This window comes from Oreochromis niloticus, linkage group LG18 (genome assembly GCF_001858045.2).
Source record: "Oreochromis niloticus isolate F11D_XX linkage group LG18, O_niloticus_UMD_NMBU, whole genome shotgun sequence".
Taxonomy (NCBI): Eukaryota; Metazoa; Chordata; class Actinopteri; order Cichliformes; family Cichlidae; genus Oreochromis; species Oreochromis niloticus.
In genome coordinates, this window is record NC_031982.2 from 34511228 (window position 1) to 34530781 (window position 19554).

General features: G+C 52.1%; 2 protein-coding genes and 1 long non-coding RNA gene across 4 annotated transcripts; 1 reads left to right on the forward strand and 2 right to left on the reverse strand.

Annotated features, from left to right (window-relative positions):
* Positions 1–32: 32 nt before the first annotated feature.
* On the reverse strand, positions 33–8073 carry fastk (Fas-activated serine/threonine kinase; the record flags this gene model as incomplete). Its single annotated transcript, XM_019347867.1, has 10 exons — positions 33–717; positions 2689–2803; positions 2881–3568; positions 4914–5005; positions 5203–5362; positions 6213–6429; positions 6505–6653; positions 6772–6959; positions 7065–7371; positions 7452–8073. Coding segments are annotated over 10 exons (2625 nt in total), but the record flags the coding sequence as incomplete, so codon positions are not given.
* Positions 8074–8216: 143 nt separating this feature from the next.
* Positions 8217–11931, reverse strand: LOC112842821 (uncharacterized). Of its 2 annotated transcripts, XR_003214826.1 has the most exons (3): positions 11790–11931; positions 9824–9999; positions 8217–8274 (listed from the first exon to the last, which is right to left on the reverse strand). It is a non-coding gene; the product is annotated as an uncharacterized LOC112842821 (long non-coding RNA). The 2 variants fall into 2 exon arrangements; XR_003214825.1 differs by lacking the exon at positions 11790–11931 and having other exon boundaries at positions 9824–10326.
* On the forward strand, positions 10465–17649 carry afg3l2 (AFG3-like AAA ATPase 2). The gene is given in 18 exon segments (XM_005476876.3): positions 10465–10626; positions 11955–12051; positions 12244–12312; positions 12782–12915; positions 12991–13143; positions 13435–13509; positions 13589–13713; positions 13787–13878; positions 13881–14059; positions 14208–14345; positions 14477–14630; positions 14701–14808; positions 14895–15020; positions 15107–15217; positions 15296–15411; positions 15490–15690; positions 16720–16914; positions 17089–17649. Coding segments are annotated over 18 exon segments (2463 nt in total). The 5' UTR covers positions 10465–10479; the 3' UTR covers positions 17332–17649.
* Positions 17650–19554: the final 1905 nt, after the last annotated feature.

The following is a 19554-nucleotide window of genomic DNA, read 5'->3' on the forward strand; positions in this document are numbered from 1 at the left end:
CCTTTGACCCCCGTCAGTCAGTAAGGACACAGTTTGCATTCATCTCAGCTTTAATAGATTTATAGAATATAAACAAACATCTGTCCATCACCTCACACACAAATAAATAATCTGACCTTTGACCCGAACACTAAGCACTGTCCTTCAGACCTTTGGCACGCTACAGTTCCCATCAGCCCCTGCTCTGTGACCCCCACCCCCCATTTATAAAACAGTCCCGCACATGCATCGCTGTTACCAAAGTTACCACATCTTATAAAAGGGACTGCCCTCCCCATCCAGAAAAAAAACAAGCGAGATCATCCACATGGCGACCAATGAGGTCACAGAACATAGTCCCATTGTCCTCAGTGCTGATAGTCACATGATCATGGATGCCCCCAGGTGAGACGAGACTGCTCAGAAAACAGCAGCATCCTGTCAGCTGACCAATAATCGATCTGATGGTGTTTGTATTGATTAACTGACCTGTTTATTGATAAGGAATCAGTTCTTAAACGCTATGAAAAATGAACAGAGTTTGGTTGGAACTCCTTCTTGTGCAGCTCTTCCGCCTGCTCCAACAGGATGTCACCAGGTAACCACCGACCTCTGACATCAGGCAGGACACACGCACGCTCTGGTGGGACGTCATAGCGTGATGTCCAGCAGCTTCTTGTGCAGGTACTGCTTCACCTCCTCAATGCCATTCAGCTTCTCCAACTCGTGGTACGGCAGCTGAAGAGACAGGAAACAACACGTCACATGACCGTGATGGGAGGAGCTTACAGAACAAGCGTTAAACCCTATCACATTTACAAAAACAGACATTTTATCTCGGAGGAAGCCAGAAGTTTAAACCAACCAATCACAGAGCAGCTCAAACTATCTGGCCAATCAAGGCGGCTGCACACAAACGGGTTCCGGTTCCCTGGCCTATTTTGATGGTATTTGGCGGCAGTGGACGGGGCCAAATGAAAATCAGGATTTATGAAGTTTAATGGCATTAGCCAGCTAGATGAGTCCACTCTGACTGAGGGATTGATGACGTCCAAACGTTCAGCTGGTCTGTCTCTTTGGACACGAGTGAAGACAAAACTAAACCGCAGTGAAGTTTGTGTGGTTACTGAAGCTGGACCGGTTGCTACGTGCTGGTTAGCTACAGAGCTATGGGTAACGCCCCGTCTAAACAAAACGATGACACAAAGGCCAAACTGCAACTTTATTTACATAAACTCATTCACAATGAATCCTTCAGTCATTTTTGTTTTAAACAAACAGCTGTTTCTAACGTTTGTCACTGCACTGCTTCAGTCGTCTGTAACACTTCTTCAAACGAGCAACAAGTTAAACAAACGTGAATTTTGACAAACATGGAAACAAAGTTCAGTCTTATAAAAAAGAAATCCAGAAACTTGTGAACAGAGATGGAAAATATATTATTTAGTTTAATACTGTTCAGTCTTATTGGCTGCAGTCAGTGAGCATGTTTTTGACTGCAGAGCTGCGGCCCACTGCGGGGGAGCAGGACACACCTGAGCAGCATCCCCAATCACGCCTCGCCGGCTTAAAACAGAATAAACTGGGTCCTGTGGTTGATGTGTATAGGCTGTAGCTGAAACGCTGCAGCCGCGTGCAAGTCGACAGCTGCAATAAAGAAGCGTACTGAAAACGTGGGCGGGTCTGTCATGCATTGTTTACAGTGGTGCCCAAACGCAGGACTGGGGCACAGCAGACCCGCCCACATGTTTTCAGTACGCTTCTTTATTGCAGTGGTCGACTCACATGCGGCTGTTTCAGTGTGAGCAGATTCTTTATCAGGATTTCAGTTTGGGGAAGCCATGTGGGACTGTCATCAGGTAAAGTGAACAGAATCACAGCACACCGTGACACTCTGTGTGGTGACGTATCCACACAGAGTCACGGGTAAATGCAAACTCTACCAGCCTGATGGCAGGCAGCCGTTCTGTGCACAGTGTCAGAGACTTATCGAACGTTTGCAGATCATTTCTGATTTCCCACACAGCAGGAAGCTGTGACAAGATGCACCTTTATTAGTCCCACACGTGGGAAACTTTTTGGTCACAGCACAAAGTGGACTCCATATAATCAGACCGACGGCAGACCGATATCAGACCAATGGCAAAAACAACGGCAGACCGACAGACTGTCAGACAGACGGCAGACCGATATCAGACCGACAGAACGATGGCAAATCGCTGTCAGACTGACATCAGACTGACGGCAGATCGATATCAGAACGACATCAGATGGACGGCAGAGACCAATATCAGACTGACAGACCCACGGCAGAACTATGTCAGACCCACGGCAGAACTATGTCAGACCCACGGCAGACCGATATCAGACCCACGGCAGACCGATATCAGACCCACTGCAAAGCAATGGCAGACCGACATCAGACCGACGGCTGGCTTCAGTGACGGCGTTGGTATGTTTGATCACATCATTCTGGAGCAAAACACTGCTGTGACAGAACTTTGTGTGTCCGGATAAAACAGGCACTTATACTTCAGCTCTGATCTGCTTCAATCAGCAGTTGAAAGATGCTAAATGTGGCTAATTGAAATTACTGGAACACTAAGCAGAAAATAGCATTAATATCGTAAGGTGTTGCCTTTATCTTTTTTTCCTCTCTACAATTTTTTCTTTAACGTCACTGTTTGCGGGATGGTAAAACCGACTCACCTGCAGGATGACATATCCCAGTAACCTCAGGTGGCGGTCTCTCATGGCACGGGAGCCCACCAGGACGTCAGAATTGTGGCAGTAGTGCCACTTATCATTGACGGACATGATGACCCTGCAGAGAGCACAGCAGGCCGGCGTTAGTGGCAGGCAGGCACTCCTGATTCTGCACAGGCTCGGGGTTTGACTTACCTCCGGATCTGCCTCTGGTCTGCGGGGAGGCCGTCGGGGTCTGGCTGCTCAGGGGGGTGGAGCGGTGGTGGCGACAGGGGCGGTCTGTCAGCCCCCTCGGCATACGTCACTCCTTTGTAGAATCCCCCAAGCTCGTGGTCCGGCCTCTGGGCCCCTGTGCCACCCTCGTCTTCCAGGATCTTCCCAATGGAAAACTGGAACAGAGAGTCCGGGGCGCCGGCCCCTGCAGGCAGCTGGGTGGTGGGCGGGGCCAGCCCGTCCGAGGGCGGGCTGCTGAGGGTGGAGCTATCCTGACTCTCCAGCGAGTGCTCTTTGGCCAGGCTTGAGTAGTACTCCCCTGCCGGGACGTAGTACGGCCCGTAGTCCACCGTGCTGCCATTGGTCCCCGCCCGTGGGTGGCCCGGGTGGGGCGCGGCACCCGGCGTGCTGCGGATGTGGTGGGGCAGGAAGGCCCGCGGTTCCATTGCCCCGCCCATCCCCTCACCAACCTGACACGAGTGCTCCGTGCCCTCCTCCATCGCCACAAACGGAGAGAACTTCTGGAAGTCAGAGGTAACTGCAGCAACCGCTGCATCAGCAGGCTTAGACGCCACGACAACACAGGACGGAGGAACGACAGTCAGAGAAAGGCCGGCTCCTGTGCGGATGGGAAGAACCCGCCCGGAAATGTCCATCCACAACAGGAAGTCTGGAGAAAAGAGTAATCAGATTACAGGTAGCAACACAACAGTAACATGACAGTAACAGTAACTGTGAACATGTAGCTGACGTCTCCGCCCCTCTGTGACCCAGCTCCGAACACACACATGCGTTTGACCTTTGAACCACGCGGGGCATACGCACGTGAAGGCTGCTTGTCCAACATGTAACTTTCTGTTTAAGCAAACAGGAAGTAGACCACAGCTGAAGGTCAGCGGTAGGGCTGCACGATTTTGCATAAAATGAGAATCAGGATTTTTTTGCTTAGAATTGAGATCACGATTCTCTCACGATTTTCTTTTCCAGTATAAATATTTATTGCACTTATTAACTGCACATCAACTTCGTAACAGTTGAGACTGAACATAAAAACAATAAATGTCTCACATTTTGTTGTTGCCGCAAAATGTTGTACTGCTTGTAATTCCGTCTCCACCGTTGCTCGACACTGCGTGTATAGAGCAGGTAGTGCAACGTTTGAAAAATAGCTGTGGGACGGCACTGTGTAGCGTTTGTCTAGGGTGTTGATCATTTTCCTAAATCCCTCGTTTCACAGTGTTGATGGGAGCCATATCTTTAGCCAGGTGATAAGTGATCGCCTCCGTAATTTCTTTGTGCCTGCGGGACTTCGACGGCTATGGGGAAGCGCTGTATAAGGTTCCTGTTATTGATGTTTGGGTGGTTGACCGGGACGGATTTTCTCCTGTCACTTTCTTGGCCTTTACAGCTTCGTCATCTCTCACGTGCTCTCCGTTGTTGTTTCCCTGCCAGCTGGCTTCGGTATTACGTGGTATAAGGCTCCGCCCTTGTCATTTGTTGAGCAGGAAGAGTGAGCGCTTGTTTTCATGCAGATTATGTCCCGGATCAAAATGCGGTACAATCGTCATCTTTTTTTTTTTTTTTTTGTCATTTGGAAATGAGATCGCATATAAGTATGAATTGAGATCGCAATTTTCTAACGATTAATTGTGCAGCCCTAGTCAGCGGCGTCTAATGAAACGCTTTAACTTTTGCCAACAGCATCGGAAATACAGGAGGAGCTTCTCAGTTACTTTGAAAGGAAGCAGCTCTCTGATTGGCTGTTCAAGCAGAACACATGTGGGCGGAGCATGAGTGAAGCCATGCCGAACCAAACCAACCAGCCAAACGCTGCACGTCTTCAACAGGACTAAAACCCAAATCTGAGCGGCGAGACGATGGTCGCCATGTTTTACAGCTTGCTGATCTGAGCCACGCCCCCCCCAGAACACGCTGCATGCAGCGGAGCAGCTGTTTTAAAATCGTTAGAGCTCCAAATATCCAGGTGAGAGGTTGTGTGTGCAGGTGTGTCCTACCTGTGTAGTATCCCGGGGGGAGGACCTCATCCTGTTTGTAGTTCTGTTCTCCAACCAGCTGCCGCAGAGCCTCAGCCACCAGACCTTTATAACTGACAGAGAACAGACCAATCAGAGCTCAGCTGCTGTCTGGGGTTAATATTCTGGTCACTTTGGTGTTGAGCGCACCTTTCGGTGCCTTCTAATTCTGATGAGTTTGAGCTGAACTGACCTCGGCCTGGTGAGGTGGACGCTAACCGACTCTGTTTACATTAACCAAGAGGGTCAGTGTTCAGGTGTGCAGTGTTACCTGTACTTGCGGTTGACCTCATCAGCGGTGAGGGCGTGGTCAAACATCAGAACCTTGTGTGCGTCCTGCAGTCGCGGCCCTGTGTAGTCGCGGTACTCCAGCTCGACAGCAGCGTCCAACAGAGACAAGTATCGCCTGACGATGAGAGCATAGGGGCTGTCTGCGGGGAAAGCAGCACACTGGTCACACTGGTTACACTGGCTATCCTGGTACTGGTAATCAGTCAATGGCTAGAACAGGATCAATATTATGAGTCACAAACCAGTCACAGTGGACGGTGTGACCAGTCGATAGGGAATCGACCAGTAGTCCAGGTCCTTGGACTCATTAGTCCACCTGCCTATTGGTTCTTGCACTCTCACTACGATCAGCTGATTTCAGTCGTTGTGACGGAGGAAAACGGTGGCACAGTCTCCAGGATGGATATGGACGCTAATTTTATTTTTACTGCACAAAAGGACCAGAGTGGGACGGCAAAGTGGAGACAGCTCCAGGACAGAAACAACTGCATCACGCTGCTAATGCAACTTCAGCTCTTTGCACAGGCACCTGCACAGACAGCATGCTAATGCTAAGCTAGTCAGACAGCATGCTAACTCAGAGTGACGTTAAAGCTGAGTGTATGCAGACTCCAGCCCAGCAGCCAGAGCCTGAACTTCAGCAGTCAGGCTGCAGCCTTTACCTGTTCATCTTTCTACAGTAGAATCACCATGACGACCGCTTTAAAGCCTCTTTTTGTGCGGGTGTCCTCAGTAGGATAGAGTTTGTGTTGTTTGTGTAGCCTCAGGTTTATGTTGTTAAATAAGGATGATGATGGTGTGTTTCACATCATTTTACAGAGAAACATCAAAGTAACGTAACGAGTAGGATAACGAACGCCTTTATCCTGGGAGTAACTAAGTAACGTACTGCATTACTTTAAGGAAAAGTGTAGTCTGAGTAATAACTTTTTAAATATTCCCATCCCGACCGGTCAGACGGAAAGTCGGGTTCATGTTGGCCGTACTCACTGGTGACGTTGCTGATAAAGGCGGAGGAGAAGACCCGGTGGAGGACCAGGCCGGGGAAATGTCCGAGCTGGAACAGAGACATGAGGATGTTGACCGTGGCGAGCGGCGAGCTGAGCGCCTTCAGCTCCACCACCTCTTCCAGCCGGGAGAAGAACTGCTGCTCATTGGACGGACGGTAGCTCATCCGGCTGAACGGGAACACGAGCTTCTGGATCACCTGAGGTCAAACACAAACACACCTGCAGTCCTGTGCGCAGCTGTCAAGGTCACATGACCGCCAGACCGGCCTCACCTTACTGTCCAGGTATTCCGCCTTCTTCACCAGAAAGTCGGCGATGGTGTCGAGCAGGCGGGTTTCTCTCAGCCGATGGCGGGCGATGTATTTGGCGATCAGCGCCATCGTGTAGGGCGTGATGCTGTCCACCTTCTTTGGTAACTCCTCTGTTGGAGAGAAACAGGTCACTAGTTAAGGTGAGTCAGCAGAGACGGAGTCACCTGAACAGCTGAGACAGCAATGGCCGCGTGTTCGATGGCGAGGGATGAGGGTGAAGCGACCCACCTGCCAGGCTGCTGATGAACCTCTCCTGTCTGTTCTGGTAGAACAGGTGAGAGCTGAAGATCAGCTCCAGACTCTTGTTACTCGCCTCACGGGCACACGCCGCCAGCATCTCGTCCAGCAGCGCCATCTCCTGGTCTCGAACCCCGCTCACACTCGCCAGCGTGTGTTTGACCAGACGCAGGATCTTCCTGAGGACAGACGCACACGTGCAGTTAACCGCTACTACCGACGCCAACATCACAAACCTCAGCACGGGTATAAGACACAACAACCCAGGTAATGCGCGTTCTCACCTGTTGGCGAGCAGCTGTTCAGGGTTAGGCGTGCCGTTGTTAGCGGCAGCGGCTTCCTGTGGTTGCATCGACCGCCATTTGAGCCTGTAGTAGGAGAGCAGCAGGAAAAGCGTCTGCGGGTGGCGCTCTCGCTCCAGGTTTTTCTCTAGGCCGGCGAGGCAGGCCTCAGTGAGTGGGTGCTGGCTGCCCGGGTGGAGCTTCATGCTGGAGCTGAACACCATCGACACGTCCTTCTGGTTGAACTGGTTCAGCCGGGTCTGAGACTCCGCCTCCAGCACCTGCACCACCTCAGAGTCGCTGGGCAGACCTGTGAGGGGTCAGATAAAGGTGAGTGGCGTAGCTGCGGGCGATAGCGGGTGTGCGTCTGAGCGTCACGCGGCGACTCACCGAGCGCAGCGACGGCGTACAGGCAGTTCACGATGCTGAAGTTGTCGAACTTGCCGCAGTCGCTGACGATGGCGTTGCAGAGCGTCCGGAAGTCCTGATGCTCCAGGATCTGTCGGCCGTCGACCTGCACTCCAGAGGCCTCGCCGTCGGTCTCACTGCCACTGGCGCGGGTGGGGGGTGTGGCCTGCAGCAGCTGTCCGATCTTCTGCAGGGCGACGGGGTAGTGGTTGTGGGAGATCTTGGCGGGGTTCTGGGTGACCCAGCGCAGCACCTCGTCGGGCCGCCGCGAGCGCTCGATCAGCCGCTTCATGGTGAAGAACGTGTCGTAGCTCATCTTCTCGTGGATGAAGTTCCATGTCTTCTTCTTGCTAGTTGTGGCGCCTCCTGCGGGCCCACCGCCCCCGTATGCATGGAAGGCGCCGTGGTGCTGGAAATGGGGGGGCAGTGGGGGCGGGGCCAGGTGGTGGGGCTGCGGGTGGGGTGATAGTGGTGGTGGAAATGTGCTCCTCGGTGGGCGTCGGGGCGACCCTGGTACAGCGGAAAGGCAGGGGGAGGCGGGGCTGCATGGGGTGGTGGGGGTGAGGCACCTCGAGTACAGATAGTCCTGGCCTCCGCCCCTGTTTTACCCCGCCCCCTCCACCTCCCCCGCCCCCTCCTCCCCTGCGGTGCCGTACAGGCGGGCGGTATACATGACGACAGACTGAGCAGCAGGGCGGGGGAGGCAGGGAGGGAGGTGGCGAGCTCGGCTCAGGAGGCGCCACCCAGTGGACGAACGCAGCATAGTCCAACAGCCAGACCACCTGCAGACATCGGCGCAGCGCACCTGCAGAGACACACAGGTACAAATAAGCAGCAGGTCGCGCCTGATGGGCAGAGCAAATTCTGACAGAGATCCTAAAAATGCACATTCTGTCCTGACAAGGCCCCGCCCCCTCCCCACATCAGGCAGGTCCTAAAGTTGCATCATAGGTGAAGCTGCATAAACAAAAAAAAAAAAGAGTCTCTTCCTGTCTGACAACTGATCTAAGCCCCGCCCCACTGCGCCATGTATACCCCTAAACCTGGTTACATCAACATCTGACAAGCGCATCTCATCAGACACGCACGCACACACACCTGAGAAGCAGGATTTCTGGCTGAGCAAAGCGAGGTGTTCACTGCCCGTCAGTTCTGCGGTCAGATGGGGGCAGTGTGCGAAGTCTCAGCTTCAGCCGCTCTGCTCGTGCTGTTGTTGAGTTCTAACACCCAAAGAGCTGAAGTGAACCCGAGTGTTAAAAACAATAACTTTAATTTTTGATCTCCCATTCCACGCCATCGTTCCCTGTTCTCTTCCAGCCCACTTGTCACCCAAACATTCGCTAGTCGCACATGTCCATCTGCTTCCAGTGTGTTAAAGCCAATAAACTGCCCAGCTCTTGTCGGGAGACCCAGGGTTACCGGTGCGTGTGTGAGTATGAGGTGGCACACCTGTGATGTGAGTGTCAACGTGCACAAACCGCCCGTTTCAAACCATGTTTGGAGTCTTTCAGAACTAAGCTGAGGAAATGGTGAGCTTGTAGTTACTGACTATCACCACCAGGTGGCATCTTCTCACTCCCTCTCTCTCTCACACACACACACACACACACACACACACACACACACACACACACAGAGGAACACAGAACCATTTAGTATATTGTATGTTTGTTGGCATGGAGACCTGACGTGAAAATCGTGTTACTGTCCTACAGTAGAACTCACCTGTCCAGGTAACGTCTGGACAGGTGAGTCACCACTAGGTGCTCTCATCACACCCACACAGAGACCCTGAACCTGCCCAGCAGGGGCACCTGGTGAACCCTCCCCTGATCACCTGACAGTCAATGAGCTGCTCGCAGACCACGCCCCCCAGCTGTCCTCCTCCTGTCACCTGAAGTCACTTGCTAACATTAGCATTTAACATCCCGCATTGCCCATTAACCCCAAATCTGCTAAAGTGCCCGTGGGGTCACAGCAACGTCATAAAAATATGATGTCATGCTTTAAACAGCCTTCAGGGATGGAAAGTAGGCAAGCTGCCGGACAGCTGGCAAAGCTAGCCGGCTGACCCCACTAAAAGCCGGAGCTAGCGGCGGATAGCATCAGTTCATCAAACCTGCAGGAGCAACTACGCTAATTGCTGCTGCTTGCTAATCCGGGGAGAGCAGGCTAGCTATAAACTAAGCTAAGCTAAGCTAAGATACTGTAGCTTCCGTCTGCAGGGCTGTTAGCATGCTACTCTCTACTAGCCGCTGTTAGCCCGCCGGGAAGCGGGGGACTCGCCGGGTTGTACGCAGGTCACGGCGCGCGCTCCCCAACCGATGGACGCGTGACAGTGCGGGAGAGTTTACCTCATCGCTCAGAAAGGCCGCAGCTCTGCTCCTGAAGGTCCTGAGGCCGCAGAGAGTGCGGGATCAGCGGGGAGACAGTCCGCGGTCAGCCGCTCCGATCCTCCGCACAGCCCGGGGACGCCATCCTGCTCTACCCGGCATGCACCTGGAGGAGAGACCGACAGCGCCCCCGGCGGCTGGAGCCGGGAGCGGCTCTGTGTGATTTTATTGTTTTTAAATATATTCATGTTGTAACCGCATCAGCTGAAGACTTTTACTGCATGTTAATAATCTATTAATAGGGCGTAGTCCGTGTGCCCAATAATAAGCGACCTTTAAAAGTGATCCCCCTTGTGTAGGTGGATCACTCAGAGGTCAGCGCTTCTGCTGGCCTGGATTCATGTGTTTGAGTTCGATGTCTTGTGATCTGCAGCCCTGAGCAGAAATGTGAGCGTGAAGGGAGCAGCAGTTTATGATTAATGTTCAGTCACACTGGAAAGTTTGAAATAAAAGAGTTTCTGATTAGGAATCTGACACTAACTCATCAGCATGTTTAAGAGGGTTTGACCCATGTGTGAGTGTCTGGGTGTGTTGTGTCACAGTTTGTTTAACTAGGAGCTGTTTCATGATCTCTTTGTTTGTTTTTATGACATAAAATTATATTTGCGCACAGAAAAATGCAGAAAATATTTAATCCTGCACAGCTGCTGTGGAGATCCTACTCTGTGCTTCTTCTAAAAGGTTGTTTGCGGCTCCTTAGCGGCCGGCAGGGGGCGCCAGAGGGTGGAGTCAGCAACAAGGCAGCAGACAAAGAAGAGCTGCAGGTAAACATGTCGGCGCACTGCTGTCACGGAGCAGCTCGGGTGAACTTGAAACGCGTTTAGTTCGGCTCGGATCAGCGTGAAAGAGCCGGAGGATGGCTCACCGCTACCTGCGGCTGTCGGCGGGCTGCCGCGGCCTTTCCGCCTGCTGCCGCCCTCCGGAGCTCCGGCCAGGCTGGTAGGTGCACGATGGGGCTAACATGCTAAGAGGCTAATCCCGCAGTCCCGAGCCCAGAGCCGGCAGGAGGCCGAACTCTGGGACGAGGCTGCGCGGAGGCCGCGGGACCCTCAGTGGCAGCTGGCTGCAAGTTTACGATAAACAAACAGGAAGTGCACTGATACCAGCTATAGACAGGTGTACACAGGTACATGGTACACCTGCGTTAAAGTGGCGGTTCACTTCTTATCTCTTTGTCTCCATGGTAACTGATGCTGGAGAAGTTAGAGGGTATGATATCAGCACCCTCTGACCAATCGGATCAACGGGGAATAGTCCTGGATCCCTCGGATCTTTGTAAGCGGACAGTAGTCGAGGCAGAACACCTGCACAGGTACAACCGCCTGAGACTTCTTCGGAGAAAACGCTTATGGCAACTCAGACTCACACGACTAACCAATCAGGTGACTGTGTGAATATTCGCATAACAATGTAAGCGGTGGCTACGAACACCCCGAGCTGAGGAGTATCAGTTGCCTCCAAAGAGCTTTGAGAAGAGGAGCAACGGGCTCCATCACAGTCACCATGGTTACTACACCTGTGGTGTCTCAGGAGACCTGATTACGATGGCGTTCATTAGGTGTTGGCTTTAACTTCCTGTGTTGTGTAGAGGCAGCTAATGGAGCTGCTGGGCGCTCAGATTCATCGCTACAGAAGCTGCTGTTTACGGAGACGTACCTGGGAACAGCAGCCTGAAGCCGGATGAGTGTTTTTAATGTGTTTCAAAGCAATGTTCTCTGAACAGTCATTAAAATCAGCTGACAGGAAGTCTCCTATTCCTCCATGCAAAGCTCGGTGTAGTCAAAGATCCTGCCCGCTGTGAGGTCATCACACAGCAAACAAGCAGCGAGAAATGTTTGTCAGGTTAGCCAACAGAATGTATTAACATCCTGGAGTGCACCAAAGAGACAAAGGTGAACTCAGGTGTGTCAGTTTGAGGCTGTTTTACCTGAAACTGGTGAAACATGACGCAGGTTAGACCACTGTGCCGCCACATACAGACGAGAAGGGGTTGCGAACTTCCTGTCAAACATTAGGCACACCGTGATCGAACCATGATATCAGCGCCTTCAGCACTATGTAGTCTGATCTGGTGACCTGTCTGTTCACTCAGGTAACATCTTCAACCACAGCACAGGTGCAGAGTGGGCGGGGCCTGCTGACTGACCTGCTGGGAGCCTACAGGAGGCTGAGCTCTAAACCTCCAAAAGGTACCGGCTAATCAAATTTAGACCCGCCCTCGTGTGGCCTTCCTGTTCTACGGGGGTGTTGTAACCACTGAGCTGTTTCTATAGCGCCCCCTGCTGAGTTTAACAGGAAGTGGAATGGCTCTGGTAGATCAGCTGTGATGCCCTCATCTGTGTGTGATGTCACTTCCTGTACAATCTGTTTTCTTTCTTCAGGTTTTGAGAAATATTTTCCAGACAGTCAGAAAACGCAGAAACACTCCGAAGCTGAAGCTGCAGCCAAAGGTAGAAACCTGACATCTGCTGCTCTCTGCTGACCTCTACTGACCTCTCCTGCTCTCTGCTGACCTCTACTGACCTCTCCTGCTCTCTACTGACCTCTACTGACCTCTCCTGCTCTCTCCTGCTCTCTACTGACCTCTACTGACCTCTCCTGCTCTCTACTGAAATCTACTGAAATCTACTGACCTCTACCAGAGATTAATAATAACTGCAGAGAGGTGTATAAACACATAGTGAGTGAAGAATAAACACCCAATGCATCCTGGATATCCCCCAGCAGCCTAAGGGAGGATTCAGGGTCACCTGATCCAGCCCTATATGCTTTAGCAAAAAGGAAAGTTTGAATCTTAAAAGTAGAGCTTGTGTCTGTCTCCTGAATGTCTGACCTCTGTTTTTGTTCACCCGACGCTCCGTCAGGTGGATGTGTTGATGTTTGTTGCTGTTTGAGTCCCAGATAATTTTTTGTTGTCAGAATCCAAACCCGCTAACTCACAGAGAGCATCGGGGAGGTCAACAGGAGGAGGGGGAGGAGCAGGTGGCAGCGGCGGCGGGGGAAAGCGAGGAGGTCGTAAGGATGAGTCGCACTGGTACAGCCGTCTGCAGAAGGTCATTCTCTCCTCCTGTGACCTCTTACCTGTCCAGGTGTAGGTGAGCTCTGGTCTCAGCTGCTGTCTGTTTCAGGGGGAGGTGCCCTGGGACGATAAGGAGTTCCGGATGTACTTCCTGAGCGGGGTGGCGTTCTGGACCACCGTCACTTACTACTTCTTCCTGAGGGACGGAGGACGCGAGGTCACTTGGAAAGACTTTGTCAACAACTACCTGTCCAAAGGCGTGGTGAGGACGGCCGCTGGGCCTCTTAGTTCAGGATGATGTCGTCAGACGGTCTGAAAGTAAAGTGAGCGTGACTCTGCGGCAGGTGAAAAACAGCCATGTTTTGAATAGTCGCACTTTCCCGTCGCCACGCCGGTGTGTTTCTTTATGTTATCCTGCATGAACTCTGTCACACAGACATGAAAAACCAATCAGGTTAAAGCTGGTTACAGTGGTTCTTCAAACCAAGTTTAAAAAGTTTGGACCTGATGATGTAAAAACAGGAAGCTGACCACTGCTGTGCATCTCCGTCAGGTGGATCGGTTGGAGGTGGTGAACAAGCGCTACGTGAAGGTGGTTTTCTCTGCAGGGAAAACACCGGTGGACGGGGTGAGTGTGTTTCTGTCGGCAGAGCAGGGTTCTAGGCGCCACACTCGGTTCTGAGCGGGTTCTCGTGTGTGTCTCGCAGCAGTACGTCTGGTTCAACATCGGCAGCGTGGACACGTTCGAGAGGAACCTGGAGACGGCGCAGTACGAGCTCGGCATCGAGGGCGAGAACAGGCTGCCCGTGGTCTACTCCACCGAGAGCGACGGGTACGAGCGCGACCTCCGGCCTCAGCTCCAACCCAGGCCTACGCCTCTAACCATGCCTGTCTCCCTCTTCTAGCACGTTCCTACTGAGCATGCTCCCCACCGTGCTCATCATCGGCTTCCTACTCTTCATGCTGCGGCGAGGCCCGGCGGGGGCGGGACGTCCTGGCCGGGGATGGGCGGGCTGTTCAGCGTCAGCGAGACGACGGCGAAGATTCTGAAAGATGAAATCGACGTGAAGTTCAAAGACGTGGCGGGCTGCGAGGAAGCCAAGCTGGAGATCATGGAGTTCGTGAACTTCCTGAAGAACCCCAAACAGTACCAGGACCTCGGCGCCAAGATCCCCAAGGTGAGAGTTGAAGGGGGTGGGGCTATGACACAGGTCAGAGGGTCAGTGCCGCCATTCAGCCGAAGATAAAACTGTGAGGTGTGGGTGGGGCTTGGGTGGGGCCTGTAGGGTCGCCACTGATGGCGTTTATTTTGATGTCTGTGAGCAGGGCGCCATCTTGACCGGTCCTCCCGGCACCGGAAAAACGCTTCTCGCCAAAGCAACGGCGGGCGAGGCAAATGTGCCCTTCATCACCGTCAACGGCTCCGAGTTCCTGGAGATGTTTGTGGGTGTCGGCCCTGCCAGGGTGAGTGTGTTTTACTAACTGTGGTTACCTTACTTCCTGTTTGCCAGAGCGCACTCGCCAACGTGCTGTAAATCATGTGGGTCTGTTGGGGGAGGAGTCTGGCTTTGGTGCTGATGTCATTTCTTTCCCAGGTGAGAGATCTTTTCGTCATGGCGAGGAAGAACGCCCCCTGCATCCTCTTCATTGATGAGATCGACGCTGTGGGGCGCAAAAGGGGGCGGGGCAACTTTGGCGGTCAGAGCGAGCAGGAGAACACGCTGAACCAGCTGCTGGTAGAGATGGACGGTGGGTGGAGTTAAACTCAGCTTTGTAATGATGAAGACATGGCGATCACTCACTCCTTTCTGCGCCGCAGGCTTCAACACCGCCACCAACGTGGTGGTCCTCGCGGGAACCAACAGACCTGACATCCTGGACCCGGCGCTGATGAGACCCGGCCGCTTTGACAGACAGATCTACATCGGTGAGTCAGAGCACCAGGCGAGCCGTGTATGTCTTCCGTATGAGCTCGTGTGAGGTCACAATCAGGTGATATCCTTCTCCTCTAAGGCCCTCCTGACATCAAAGGTCGGGCGTCCATCTTTAAAGTCCACCTGCGGCCCCTGAAGCTTGAGCCTGACATGGACAAAGACTCTCTGGCCAGGAAGATGGCTGCTCTCACACCTGGATTCTCAGGTAAGCGCTGCTGAATGACGTTTCAGGCTTTGTGCACCTGCTTGGTCCCAGACACACCTTTGTCCTCCCTGCTCTCCTCCAATCAGGTGCCGACATCGCCAATGTTTGTAACGAGGCGGCTCTGATCGCCGCTCGCCACCTTTCAGATGCTATCAGCCAGAAGCACTTCGAGCAGGCCATCGAGAGGGTCATCGGAGGTGAGTGCGAGAGTTCGAATGTTGGAGCGCGGCGTTGGCTGCAGGATGATTTCATCAAGCGTCTCTTCCTGTCTGAAGGCCTGGAGAAAAAGACTCAGGTCCTGCAGCCGGAGGAGAAGAAGACGGTGGCGTATCATGAGGCCGGGCACGCCGTAGCCGGATGGTTCCTGGAGCATGCCGATCCGCTGCTGAAGGTGACTCGATCGCCACGGTGCTGTGAATCTGAATGGGGTCTGGTGCAGACACATCAGTTTGTGTTGTGACCTGCACAGGTGTCCATCATCCCCAGAGGGAAGGGTCTGGGCTACGCACAGTACCTCCCCAAAGAGCAGTACCTGTACACAAAGGAGCAGCTGCTGGACCGCATGTGCATGACTCTGGGGGGCCGAGTCTCGGAGGAGATCTTCTTCGGCCGGATCACCACGGGCGCTCAGGACGACCTGCGAAAGGTGACGCAAAGCGCCTACGCCCAGGTGAGCCGTCCATACAGGCGTTTTCTCTCTGCACACCGCCGACGCCGTCATCGGAGTGATTAGTAACGTTCTTCTTCATCAGCTGTTTATTTTGAGTGGCTTCTCTGTTTGGGGCTTTCATGTTAAAAGCACAGCAGCAGAGAGCTCTGATCCCCATCAGCTCCAGAAGTCTTTTTAAGGCTCTGTGTAGTTTGGGCTCAGTGCACCAATCAGAGCGAGCCTCTCAGGTTTAACTTTAGAAACACCTGAGAAAGAGTCGCCAGCGTTTTGATCCACAGTCTAATCATAAGCCAGAGTCTTAAAGCTCAATCATCTGTTCATCTGGATGTTTCATCATCAACAAGTGACTTCTTCAGTCTCAGCTTTCTGCAGGTTTCAGCCTTATAAACAGAACATCTGCACAACGACTGACACCAGCACCACTGATGGAACAATGGGCATTTACATGAACTGTGACTCGAAGAGGGGGCCTAATCTTTCACCATCCTACAACGCTGTGATTGCAGCCATTCCCCAACTCTCTGTGAATGGTACTCATGGACATTGATCAGTGGTCGTGACAGTTTGCATATTAATGATCATAAACTGACCTGACAACCCATTGGTCGTCAGGTGTCAGTCGTTATGCAGATGTCCAATAAGACTGAAACCTGCAGTCAGCTGAGACTGAAGGAGTCACCCGATGATGATGAAACGTCCAGATGAACAGAATCAACCTTTTGGGATTATTTCCAGAGGCTCAACAGCTTCAGGCTGTGGGAGGCAGGTGTGATACCTGAGAGGTGTTGCAGGTGTTAGCCTTCACTGTAAGTCTCAGGATGACGTTAGACTGATTTGAAGAACGAGAACCTTTAAAGCCGAGTTCGGGGAGACATGAACCTCAAAGCTTTGGCTCTTTGATGAGCTCCAGTCGTGTTTTTGTTTGTCCAGGTTTTGGAAATGAAGTTGTCCCCGTCTGTCCGTGGTGTCGGTTCCTGTGGGGGTTCTGCTCGGTCTGACCTCCTCCTGCTCTCTTGTGTTCTCCTGCAGATCGTTCAGTTTGGGATGAACCCGAAGGTAGGCCAGGTGTCCTTCGACCTGCCGCGCCAGGGCGAGATGGTTCTGGAGAAGCCGTACAGCGAGGCCACGGCCCGCCTCATTGATACCGAGGTCAGAACCCTGATCAGCGAAGCGTACCAGAGAACCCAGCAGCTCCTCAATGACAAGAAGGCCGAGGTAGAGAAGGTAGGCTCAGAACAACAAGCCCCTCAGAAAGCCACTGAGTCACGAGTCAGGTCTCCAGAACATTCCGTGTACCTTCAGGCTCTGGGCGGTTCTGGTTCAGTTCTGCGGAGCAGGGTCCTGCATGTTTCTGCCCGTGATCATTCTGTGCTCACCTGTCCTCTGTGGCGTTGGCAGGTGGCGCAGCGGCTACTGGAGAAGGAGGTTCTGGATAAGAACGACATGGTGGAGCTGCTCGGCAAACGGCCCTTCGCAGAGAAGTCGACTTACGAGGAGTTTGTGGAAGGAACCGGCGGCGAGGACGAGGACACGACGCTGCCCGAGGGTCTGAAGGACTGGAACCAGGAGAGGAGGCCGGAGCGGGAGGAGAGCCCGGACGAGCAGGTGGCCCGGCAGATCTCCGGAGGAATGCCCTTCTAGAAGCTCCTCCAGGTTCTGTCCTGCTGCTGGAGAGCCTTCTGAAGTCTCCTGATGAACTTCGGCAGGGCCAGGGTGGAACCTGAAGACCTAAAGAACGTTTCCTGTGTAGAACATCACGTATTTATTGATCCGAGACTATCGACGGCGTTCCGCTCCATCCATGAAATCACTCATCATCACCATGGTAACGTGCTGCTGGAGGCTGCTCAGAGATCAGATATTGATTAGTTGATCGTTGTTGCTAGCATGCTGTTTCATAATGTGTGTAAATGTGTTTGACATGTTTAAATAAAGTCAGAGAAACTGATCGATCACCAATCAATGCTCTGTTTGATCAATAACACACATTTCCTGTAAACACACACACACACAGAGGAAGTAAACGAGACTGAACTGTGTGTGTGCACAGATCTGTTCAATAACAGGCTAATCTGTATAGATGTAAGATAATCAATAATGATTATTGATCAAGGAGAAAAACAATGAGTGTTCTCTACGTATGGTTTCTCTAACAGTCTGATTTTTTGATCTGCCTGGACGTCTTTCCACAATAGTCACGTGGGGAGAGTTCATGATTAGCGGCGTGAGGGCCACAGGGCGGTAATGGTTCAGGCTGCTGACGGAGACTTCTTCAGGGCTGGGACGATTGTGGCTGATTGTAGACAGGATGGAGGGCTGCCTGATCTGGTGAAGATGAGGGTAAGCTGGTGGGCACACGCTCTCAGCACCGTGCCAGGTACTCCATCTGGACCGGCCGCCTTCACTGCTAGGAACACCTATCTGACATCGTCCTCCGTGACAGTGAGGAACCAGGTGAGGATGAGGATGGGACCAGTGTTCTCTCCCCTGGTGGGACGTGCTGATAGAATATGGGAGTACAGTCTTCATGTCGGCCTAGGTAAATGGTAAATGGCCTGTATTTGTATAGCGCTTTACTAGTCCCCTCTAAACATGAGATTTGGTATGTCCTGGACCGGAGAGCAAAGCTACACACTTCAGGCTCAAAGTTACTTGCCGAGTGGAAAAGAGCTTTCATGGTCACACGGCGAGTGGATGATGCTGACTATGAGGTGGTGCGGACAGGATGTCTTTAACAAAGTAACAATGTGATCAAAGCTTTGGAAACATTTGGTTCTACCATCAAAGAAACGCGACATTTAAAGGATGGCTGCCTTATGCCACTGTGGCCAGTCGACTGGTGTCCCACTAATTAAAACTCTTTGATTGTTGTGTGCTAAAGGTAATAAAGTCCCAGCGACCTGCCCTGTGGCCTTTACATCATAGTGCCTTTGGTGAGGTTCGTGACTCATACCAAAGAACTTCAGAGAGATGCCCACATTTGCTTCTGTCTCTGGGACCAAATGTGTTTGTGTGGTGGTAGGTAACCAAGCTCTGAGCTGTTTCACAGCTGTTGAGACGATGTGTTTAGAGCCGGCCTGGTTTTTCACCCACTGAGTCTGGTTTGTACGAAGCACAGCGCATCCTACCGCCTACTGGTGTTGGCCAGAGGGGCCGATGGCGCGATATGGCAGCCTCGCCTCTGTCAGTCTGCCCCAGGGCAGCTGTGGCTACAACAGTAGCTTGCCTCCACCAGTGTGTGAATGTGAGAGTGAATGAATAATGGCATTGTAAAGCGCTTTGGGTGCCTTGAAAAGCGCTGTATGAAATCCAATCCATTATTATCCTGCCTTTTTATTACACAGTGTGTTCAACTTCCATTTAACATTACTGCTTTTATTCAACGTATCCCTATCCTTACATCAGACTGTAAAGCCCCGAGGGTTTTTGGCTCAGACTCCAGTGTGGTGATATTTTCATTGGCTGTCTTCTTCTTAAAGGAAGCAAAGGAACTGATCCTTTAGCTTCTTCACCCCTTTTCAGCAAAATTTTCATTTTTTTCAGCACAAATTCCAGCTTTTTTGGCTGTTTTCAGAAAAAAGAACTCTTCAGCAGAAACTCTGCTGATTCACCTCTTTTCTGCAAAATTTTCAGCCTTTTCACCTCTTATCAGCACAATTCTCAGCAGCTTCTGCTCATTTCAGCAGAATTGTCCGTCTCTCCACCTCTTCTTTGTAAGAATGACTTTGGCTCAGGGAAATGGATAGTTGCCTTGAGACCAGGAGGGCCAGGTTCGAATCCTGCTCAGGGTGACATTTTTTTTTCACCACCATACAACTTTTTGCAACTTTTCATCTTTTTCAGCTTTTCAGCAGACAGCTTCAG